Source organism: Mus pahari, chromosome 3 (genome assembly GCF_900095145.1).
Source record: "Mus pahari chromosome 3, PAHARI_EIJ_v1.1, whole genome shotgun sequence".
Lineage (NCBI taxonomy): Eukaryota > Metazoa > Chordata > Mammalia > Rodentia > Muridae > Mus > Mus pahari.
Genome location: NC_034592.1, coordinates 94,751,139 through 94,762,191, shown reverse-complemented (window position 1 = coordinate 94,762,191; position 11,053 = coordinate 94,751,139). Strand labels below are relative to the sequence as shown.

The 11,053-nt window shown below is 36.6% G+C and overlaps 1 protein-coding gene across 2 annotated transcripts in view; it reads left to right on the top strand.

Annotated features, from left to right (window-relative positions):
• Nucleotides 1-1,931: 1,931 nt before the first annotated feature.
• Ano3 (anoctamin 3) overlaps nt 1,932-11,053 on the top strand; it is a 285,933-nt gene continuing 276,811 nt past the window's right edge. For both annotated transcript variants that reach the window (XM_029536331.1, XM_029536329.1), the window contains exon 1: nt 1,932-2,272. In XM_029536331.1, the coding sequence (XP_029392191.1) occupies nt 2,227-2,272 (46 nt within the window). In that variant the 5' untranslated portion in view covers nt 1,932-2,226. The remainder of the gene's footprint in view (nt 2,273-11,053) is intronic.

Genomic DNA, 11,053 nt, shown 5'->3' with positions numbered 1-11,053 from the left:
TGGCATGCCCACTGCTGCTGTCCACTGGCATGCCCACTGCTGCTGTCCACTGGCATGCCCACTGCTGCTGTCCACTGGCATGACCACTGCTGCTGTCCATTGGCATGCCCACTGGTATTCTTGTTCAGTTCACATTTGCCCAGCTATATTCACTGAGACTTTATGGGTGTAATTTCTGACATTACCAGGAGGCAGACTCACTCTCACAACAAACTCTATTATCCTCTGGGTCTGACAGTCTTTCTTCCCCCTTTTCAGCAATGTTTCCTGAGCCATGGGTGTGAGAATTGTTTTGTTTTATAGATGTATCCAGTGGACTTGCATTCTTTTTAACAAATTGTTTTTATTTATATTATGTACATGCTGGTTTGCCTGCATGGCATGTGTATAGAACATGTGTACAGTGTCCTCAGAGACTAGAATAATCTCCAGGGACTAGAGTTAAAGAAGATTCTGACCTCACAACAAGATACTGAGGCCATAACTAGTCTATGAGCATAACTAGCAGTTAATGCTCTTTACCCTTCTTGACATCTGTTCAGCCACCTACCATGTCTTTTTGGAGACAATAGACAAGGTCTTTGATAAATCCTCATTTCACAGTAGGCACACTAAGTCCCATGTGTGTTTGTGTGTGTGTGTGTGTGTGTGTGTGTGTGTCTATTATTCACTGCTCAATATCATGGCATAGTCTTTGATATTCTTTCTACTCAGGGTACATTGCAGTAGAACCTCTGGTGTCTCTGACTTCCTCCTTCCTGTTCCATTTCTTATTTCAGATGACCTCACATCCTGTTACTAATGAAATAAAAAGAACCCAGAGAACTGCCTTATTGAGTCTATCTACTTTATAAGTAACCATTACAAATAAGAATTAACCACAATTTTAAGTTTCTGGGGTCTATATGTCTCTGAATAATGGGAATGCCTTTTTCCTTGAAGCTGATATTACTACATTTATCATCTTTGAATCATTCAACAAGTATGAAGACAGAGAAAAGTTAATAATAATTCAAATTATTTGAGATTTTAAAAATTGTGAAATTTCATTATCATTTTTAAAATCTACTTTTAGTTGGACCTTCAGTTTATTCTCAATTATTGGTCTCACACAATTTCAAACTTAGGAGCCAACAGTCCCTATTGCATGTCTGCTCAATAATAACTTATGTAACTTGTTTTGGGAGGAATTTTCGGTTTTGGGATCAGGAAACCATGATTATATGAAGAGAGAGAGAGGGAGGGAGGGAAGGAGAGAGAGAGAGAGAGAGAGAGAGAGAGAGAGAGAGTACACTGGAAACCATTTTGAGCTGGTTCTTACCTTCATTTAACCACTGCGTGTGGTCCTCCCATGTTTGCTTCCTCTCTTTGGCTATTAGGTATCTTCATTTCCCAATTTGTGTTCCCAAACACTATTCCCATTTGTGTGATAATGGGACTTGTTTGTTGCTGTGAGCTTCAGGTTCTTTTTATAATATAAGATTATTTTTATGGCTTATTAATTATGATTATATTGAGTACCATCGTTGATATTTCTTCAGCATCTGTTAGGAAGAATTAAACCTTTCAGTATCACACAAAAAATTAAAATTAAAGTAGCTGAAGCAGAAAAGAACTTAAATGTTGCATGCTAGAACTTTGTGCTTATCTAAGACAGATCATGGATGTTGTGGTCTCCCCCACATGAATATTTAAGAAGGAAGGATGGAAAACAGCACTACATATGTTAGTATCCTTTTGTCAGGACTGATGCCAGCTTCACCCTTATTTATTTACAGACCAACTTCAAGGAAATTAATACTGGTGCCTGGCTGTGATAAGGAGGTTTAGAGCTTGAAAATGAGTACATTAGTGATAGCTCTAAAGGAATGCTTGGATTTATGCCTTGTCCTTAAGAAATTTCTTCCTCTCCCACGTGCACTAAACCCCTTACAACACCCACCCTCACTGCAGCACTGAGAAACAGCCGGGATGTGGGGTTATTTCAGAAGTAGCCACTGAGGGGAGCCGGCCACGGACTGCCCTCCCACGTTGCTATGACGATGAGACCGGCGGGCACACAGCATTCAGAGCTAAGTGCTGGCTGAAGCAGGTGTCAGATTGCGATGAGCTTGGTGGCTCTGGGATTACTCAGAGCCCCAGGAGTGTCTCTGGAAAGTCTGGCTGCAATTCCTCCGCATCCCTCCCCGACAGCTCCTCAACTCCGTCGGATCGCGCAGAGTGAAAATGGTCCACCACTCAGGCTCCATTCAGTCCTTTAAACAGCAAAAAGGTCAGTGAGAATTCTCTTTCTCTTCCCTGCGGGCACTACATCCTGCTCTGCATCTCCTTGCAAAAGCATCCTTTTCACTCGTGTATTGTGCTGAAGAGCTGTGGAACTCTGTAAAGTTAGGACCTCATTTTATTAATGCATTATCCTGCAACGGGTCTGATATCCGGAGCCGCACAGCGCCCGAGAGGGAACAGAATCTGTCATGTCAGGACTTGTTTGTTCACATCGCTTAAGTCTCCTTCTGTGCATTGCAGTGAACTGTTTAAACAGAGAAGGTCCCTGCAGCACCCCTGGGTTTGAAGAGTGAAATTTTGGGTGATATTTTCCTCAGTATGAGCTTCTAGTACCCTGTAAGACTCACAAGAGCAAAATTTATTACTTGTGCTGAGCTTGAAAAATTGTATAATAAATGCATTCGTGGAAAAATCCCAGGGGTTGACTGGTCCCAGATATAATTTCCTTGGAAAACTTTATCTTCTGACCTCACATTTATTACGGGTTTCCGACTTTTATGTGTATTTGGGTCTTCCTGGAACTTCCCAGACCACCGTTTAGCTTTTACAAAATTTTCACGAGTTGCGTGGGCATGGTCAGATCAAGAATGTTTTTTATAATTCTTTGTTCTGCTCCCTTATTTAAATGGCTTCTCATAAAGCACATATTTCTTTGACATAGATGGGGGAAATTGTATTGTCTTATGCAGTTATTCAACATTAATGCCATTTACTGAGTGAATAATGTTAATTATGATGTATTTGTTAATATAATCATTAAAATATGTAATTTTCAAGTATTCATTTCATTTTCACTGAAATAAAAATTTATTGAAATCTTACTTCTAATTTTCTTTCTCCAAATGACTGCTTTAAGGCATCTCTCTTTGGCTTTGTTTCTAAACAAAACAAAAAAAAAACTTTGGATACCCCCAGAATAACCTAGTCGGGATTTATTCTTCAGGTAGCATATTGTGCTGAAAGAACTTCCCTTCAGGAACTGTAATCTGCATGAATCCTCTTTTGAATGTATGTTGGAATTGGGTACAAAGTGAGAGATGGTGGGAGTAGGTGAATTTGGGCTCCTGTGAAGTTCTATTTAAGCTCAAAGTGTTCTAAGGAAAAATAAACTACTTCAAAAAGTTTTATTTTCTTGTCTCATTAAACATGTATAAACATTATGGGGGAAAAAAGAAAGATACTGAAAACTTGAAACTGTCTTATATTTTTACGCTTTGATGCTTTGGGGGACCTGGAATCTTGAAGTGCCCCCCCCCCCAAATATCTTACTATGCATCTCAACTTTGAGACTGGTTGTCATTGTTCAAAAGAGTGATAAATTGTGCAAGTCATGGAATTTTGTAGTGTTCCTTTATGGTGCATCATGAGCTTTTTTTTTTTTTTTTAATTTCAGTTTTTGACACACAAAAAAAATTATCATTAGTGAAAAGGTAAACATGAGGAAAAGGAAGGACAAAAAAGAATTAAGATTAACTTTTCTCTAAATGGCTCTAGTTCATTTTGTCTCCTAAAACATCACTTTCTTTCATCTGCTTTTCTCCCTCCAATCCCTCCAGGTTCTCGCCCATTCATCCCTTCCATGTCCCCTCCTACACTCAAGTTGATACCCTGTTTTTCTCTGATTATTATTGTTGCATACAAACACATATTGAGTGCTTATGCATGGATATATAAATAGATACAACCTTTTGAGCCTTGTTGTGTTGTTTGTATGTATATGGTACTAAGGCTGACCACTCTGATGTGAATAACCACGAAGGGGTTCATTCCTGGGGGAGGCTAATTCTCTGCTCAACAGCCATTTATTGCTTCTAGTTCTTCCTCTAGGATGGGACCTGCTAAGGAAAGTTAATTCACAATAGGGATCAGCTATTTTAATTTGGCAAATAGGAGGAAGACACACTCACCTGGGAGTGTTTCCAGAGCTGTTCATGAGAACCGTGTATATTAAACTGATGGAAATTCTGTCCTGAAAGTTTGGTGTCTTGGATTTTAGGTTTGCCTTTGTCACTGGATAAATACCTTGAGAAAAGAGTTTATCTACTTTTTATATTAATTTATGAACAATATGGAGACTCTTGATTTCTGACCTTTGGTTATCCTCCTGCCTCTTAACTAGCCTATGTTAACTAGCCTATATTAACTAGCCTATATTAAATATACTAACTGTGGGGCTTTGCCAGATTTTCACACATGCATACAATATATTTTGATCATGTTGTCATCTTTATACACTTCATCCCTCTTTATCCTTGCCCTTCCTCTTTCCAGTGTGTTGTACTTACACTTTGGTGTCATATTATCCCACCACACCCTCAGCTTCCACATATGAGAGAAAACACACAACATTTGGTTTTCTGAGACTGTTTTATTAAACCCCACTTCTGGCAGACAACATAATCTTATAATTTTATTCATCTATAGGTGGGGACGTAGACTGATCCCATGGCTTGGTTATTGTAAATAATGTCAAGTTTAATGAGTATGCATACTTCATTAAACTGACTTTCATCCTTTTAGGTAAAATGGTTTGTCAAGATCATATGGAATAGAAATTCTGTTTGGGAAACATCCACACTGATTCCCACAGTGGTATTCCATTTCTCTTCTGTTGGACAGGACAGGTAGTTAGCAATGTGAAGGCAAAGAATTTTTCTCTTTTTCTCTTGATCCAGGTGAAGAAAGCCCTGTCTTTGGGGGGAAATTATTTAATTTAGTGAACCAAATCTGCCATTTTGGGGGTTTTGTTTTGTTTTTTTTTATAAGTAAGGTCAATATCCTTTAAAAATTGTTACTGACCATTCTGAATTGAAAAATCATAAATCAGTATTATTCCTGGGAAAGGCTAGTTCTCTGTGTCCTAAAAGTCATTAGTTGTATGTAGCTTTTTGTCTAGGAATCTCAGAAAACATAATCATCCTATGTTAAGACATAAATATTCTCTAATGTTGCAGAACTCTGTAATGATACCTTTGCGACTCAAATTCAATCACTGATGATGCTCATCCCATTTAGGGAAACCAGTATAGATGGGAGGATAGCTATCTATCTATAAAAGAAAATGAGTATCTGTTGTTAGTTCAATGTAACTGTTACTTCAATTACTGTTACAGTAATTTTTTTTCTTTTTTGTTCTGTACCTTAATCCCCCACTTACTACTTACAGCTGTAATATTAACATTGTTAGTGTGTGTTTGACATGAAAATAATATCTAGTGTATAGAATTGTAATAGAACAAATGTGTGTGACACATTTAGTTGTGATTTAAAATTTAATAATGAATAAAAATTCTCATTTTCATTTTCAGGCTTATCTTAAAATTGACATATTAGGAATATAGGATGTCCTCAGAAGGGGGCGCCTGTACATGTGTGCTTGCACACACACACACACACACACACACACACACTTTTCTTTTTCTATTTGTGCTTCATTAATTTTCACTTTAGGGAACTATCTTATAGAAATGGTTGGCTCTGGACATTGTAACAATTTTCCTTTATGTTATAATCACACACCCTGTCTAATCAATGCATCATCTCTGAGGAAGTCTTAAAAGTTATCATAAAGAAAAATGAGATGCGAATTTGACTTCATACATTTAAGATTGCAATTCAGTGAAATGGCATTTATTCTAAACTCAAACCCCATTTATGCAGCTCTTGTTGGCTTTCTGACAGTGTCATTCAGAACATTTTCATTCCTGAACATCTTAAAAACAAAACAAAACAAAAGAGAAAACAGACAAAACAAAATAAAAAACTTTTTTTTCCTCTGAGAAGCTTGCTACAGTAGGAAATCTTAAAGACATGCAGAGTCTCTATGAGAACTTTGGCAAGTCTGCATTTCTGTAGGAAAATGATGACATTATGGTTCTTGATAATTCTACTTCTATTTCTAAAGAGATCAACAATGTGTGTATACATTTTTGTTCTCTTTTAAATACTAAATTCTCTTATAAAGTTTTAATAGTTTAAGACATTATGAAAGTAAGAACCTTCCACAACAATGAGGAATACTGATAATGTCCTATTTCTGAGGTTTTGAGGGTATATTGGAGTGTTTGATTGCAGACAAGTAGGAGGAGACACTTGTTATAACTTTAGTACACCTTGGAGTAAGCATGAGCTGGCAAATTAGAGCTGACTTCTGGACAAAGTCTAAATTTGTTTCCTAGATTGATATGCTGTGATTCACCAAACTCTTAAAGGATTCACATGTCATACAAGCATGGATGAAAAAAATGACAGTGATAGTTCTGGCTTCTTAAGCCTGTTTATTTACCAATATAGCTACCAAGATTTTCAGGGAGGTCATAGGATACAGCAAACACAGGCTGTCTCAGTCATCTTGGGCTTAATGATCAGTTAAAAAGCTGTGAGGGTTTCATTAATCCTAAACAACATTTGGTTAAACATATAAATAGTATTTTTTAAAACAATTCTCTAGGACCAAGCATTTTTGTACTCAGACTAACTGCTTAATCATAATGATCTTTAATGTTCATATGGAGAATTGCAGGCAGAAAATAACATTCATTTTATTTTTCTCTAAATAATTTGTTAGTGCAAGGGCCCATCTGCAAGCCTCTCCCAAATTCAGCTTTGGGCTCAGTTCCTGTCTCAGGACACCCCGAGGAGGGCTTCAGGGGAATGACACCTACTCTCCAGCTCTCTGCTGCTGAAGCTTCTTTTTCCCTTAAATAATATCTTCAGTGTCAAAATCTTCCTCTAGACTTTAGAAAACAAGAAAAATATCTGAGGACATAAATATGCTGACCCTTGTGCCTGACTCCCCTAAGTATTTCCAGACTGTCCTTTTATTTTTGACTAAAGAAAGAAAAAAAAATTGTCTCTTGTAAAAAAAAAAAAAAATTCTATGTTACCTGAAGCATGAGGGAAAGGCTGAAGGGGAAATCCTGATATGACTGAATAAGATTTCCAGTAAAGATTTCAGTCTATACACTGCATGTGTCTGCCGTAGGAGCTAAGGCCCCTGCTATTGGCCTGGATCTATGATAGTGATAGTATTTTAATGTAGTCTAGAATATAGTTGATTGTGAGTTTGAGTCTCTGTGTGAGATACCTTTTTAATCACTGCTGTAATGGTGATGAGGTCAACTGTTTTGAGAACCAATGTTCTGGCAATCAGTCTTACAAATGAATGCAATGGTTACCCCATCTTATCATGTGGGTGTCATTTCCCTGGGTTTGCTTTGATTTATAATATCTTCTGTGTTCATTATCAAGTTTACAGACCTAGGTACCATTTTAGGAACTCAAATGTGAATTGTAACAGAGTTCCTACTGTGCCTACACGGCATACTTAAAAACCAACATAGTATATAACTAGTAAATAATACCACAATAATAGTAAAATGTACCATACTTAAATATCTTTCCTCTGAGATAGAAAACAGATGTGTCACCACAAAGGCAGTATTGTTCTTAACGCCACTCTATCACAATGTTTTACTTTATGTTTGTCATAAATGATTCAGTTAATTTTATGAGAAATTATTAGCAAACAACAGTCTAATTTCAGGGTTAGAATTGAGTTATTCAAGGGGAAAATATTTATAAAGAAAACCAGCCCTCCTTTGTAATATATTGTTTCTAATTTTATATTGTAAACATTCATTTTGCTCTTTATATTTCCCGTTGAGTACTCAAGAACATATCAGTAGTGAGGCAATGTCAATTTTGATGTCAAAGTCAATCAAGACTAGTAAGGGATTACTGTTAAAAGCCCAAGAAGAGTCCTCTACCAGTTGTGGTCTCTACTGGGATAAAGAAGGGTCTTGCGGACCATGTGGTTTCTTCTGGAGACACAGGACATGTTTCCCTGCCCATTGTTTTTTGTCTTTATGAGTCTTTTATGCTTCAGTCTTTGGGATGTCCCTATGACCAAGAGAATAGGTAGGGCTTATCACAATATAGCACCACTGAAGGGCTTCCATTACCACATGTGTCTTAACAGGCCATGAAAGGCTAAGACCAAAAATCTCTCTGTTTTTTAGACATTCTTACCTCATTGGTATGTCTTCAAGTTTTTTATTTGAACACTAGTTACTAATCTTCACATTTTAATGATCTTGTAATACTTAAGAAGACATTAGACAAATATAATGTTTTAGGCCTTTGTTTTCAGATTTTCAGTAACATGGATAAGTTTCCTCCTCTGCAATTTACTTTAAATCAAATCAGAAAGCAGTGGGTTAACTGTATAATATACATTCTTGAATCTACCCTCCCCCTTTTTTTTTAACCCATGACTATAACTTGCCATGTGGGGCATTATTTTAGCTCACTAGATTCACAGCTGGGTAAGATTATTGATGATACACACACCCTGCCAGAGGCTTGCATAGTAACATCAGATGAAAGATAGTCAAAAGGGAAGAAGTTTCTGGTCAGTATCAACTTGGTTTCTCCATATTGTAGCTAACAGGCATGGGGTGTCTTTGTATATATCTGAAGAAAACCTAAGTCCCAGGTGCTTCAAGCTACTAATACTATTTTACTGAATGTAAATAAGATCAATCTCCCATATAAAGCTTTATCTCTTTACTAAGCAATTATTGAAGCCCTCTGATTTCATCTGAGTCCTTTCTTTTTGTACTAGAGTTTAATTAATGTAGAAACTCATAACTGATCAATGTATAGAGATTAATTATCAGTGGCACACTCAGCCACAAATGGGACATCTATATAACTCCCCAAACCCTGTCTTTAATGATCAGAGACAATAGAAGAGTAGGGAGCAGAAAGATTTAAAAAAAAAAAAAAAAAAACAGAGGTTTTAACTGAATTAGTTTTAGGAGAATTAACTGAAAAAAGAAAAGTATTCTGAATATTAAAGGCTCCCGGTATTGGCAAGCTCAGAACAGCTATAGATTTCTGTTCCAGAGCTGCACTAAAGCAAGCCAGCCAGCATTTCAGCATTAATCAGCCTTATGAATGATCTATTAGCACTTTAAGGATTCTGTGGGAAAATTAGTCAATTTCTTTAAGGCTATAACCCTGTTAGGCCAGTCACAGTCTAGAAGATAGCTCCACTCTTATGAGTGTATATCACAAACTAGAATCAGGGAGCTATTATTTTTTTTAAAAAAATGAGAATATAGATTTTGGAGAGGGTTGAACTGGATCTGGAGGACTTGGAGGAAAGGACAAGTAGGGAATCAATATGATCAAAATATGACATTTTCGTATATGAAATTCTCAAAAAGATATTTCAAGTATATTACAAAACAAAAATAATATAAAACTTCTCACAAGGTTTAAAATTTGGCACCATTAAATTTTCTACTCCACTATAAAAGTGTTGGATCCTAATTGTATTCACAGTGTAACATAATTTGAGATATCCTGCCTGCTTGGATTTTTATAAAGATTCTTTTTTTTTTCAGTATGTTTTTATTAGATATTTTCTTCACTTATATTCCTTTTTTGGTATTTTTGGTTGTTTATTTTTTTGTAAAATCTATTTTTAATTAGATATTTTCTTTATTTACATTTCAAATACTATCCCCTTTCCTAGTTTTCCCTCTGGAAATTCCCTATCCCCTCTCCCCTTCCCCTGCTCCCCAACCCACCCACTCCCATTCCTGGTCCTAGCATTCCCCTATACTGGGACATAGAACCTTCACAGGACCAAGAGCCTCTCCTCCCATTAATGACTGACTAGGCCATCCTCTGCTACATTTTCATAAAGATTCTTTTTCATTTCCCACCAGTGGTCTGAGAATTAGTAAATACCAGGAATGATTTATGAAAAACCAAGCATATTTCTTTAAAATTAAGTTTGGATTTCAATATTTACAAGTGACCTTGTAAGTTTGTAAGACTTATATCAAAATAATATAAGTGGATGTAATAATTTTAATGGGCAGTTGATCCTAGAACCATGGCATTGATAGGAAACTGGCAGAATCATACATCATTGAGGCCATTCTACAATAATTTCTGCACCTAAGAATATCAAAAGACAGCCAGCTGAAGGCCCGTGTTACACCAATTAACCACCACAAGTCACATGGTCCTGCCCTCTTCCATCCAATTTGAGGAGTGTTTAGTTTTCATAGTAGTAAGTTTTAAAGATATCTCTTCTAGACTTCAAAGAATTATAGAGAAATCTTTGAATTAATGGGAAATTTACCACAAAGCACTGTACATCATACAATTTCATTAGTAATATATATATATATATAAAAAGTTGTGTTCATCCCAGTACAAGTTTGTAGAGATAACGCTTGTAGTGACCATGGACAGCAAACTATCTTGGAGGCAAGTAAGTCAAAGTAAAAAATGCAAGGGGAGCCCTACGGGTGTGTTTTGGAGAGCTAGGAAAACTGGGAGAGATATTATGGGCATCACCTTTTTTATTTTATTTTATTTTCTCGAATAAAGCTTTTATTTGGACTTACAGTTTTCAGGGGGAATACATAGTGGTAGAAAAAGAAGGGTAGAAAAAGAAAGGCATGGTGGCAGGAATAGAAGCCAAGAGATTACATCTTTGACTGGAAACACAAACCAGAGAATAACTGAAAATGGGAAAAAGACATGGGCTTAGAAAACCTGTTTCCAGTGATATATGTTCTTCAGCAAGTCATATCTAAACCTTCACCCTGACTAGGGAGCAAGTGTCTAAATACATGGAAGGGGGCAGTTCTCATTAAAACCACCACAAAAACTAAAACGTGAAATTTTCCCTTTTCCTCTCTCTCTCTCTCTCTCTCTCTCTCTCTCTCTCTCTCTCTCTCTC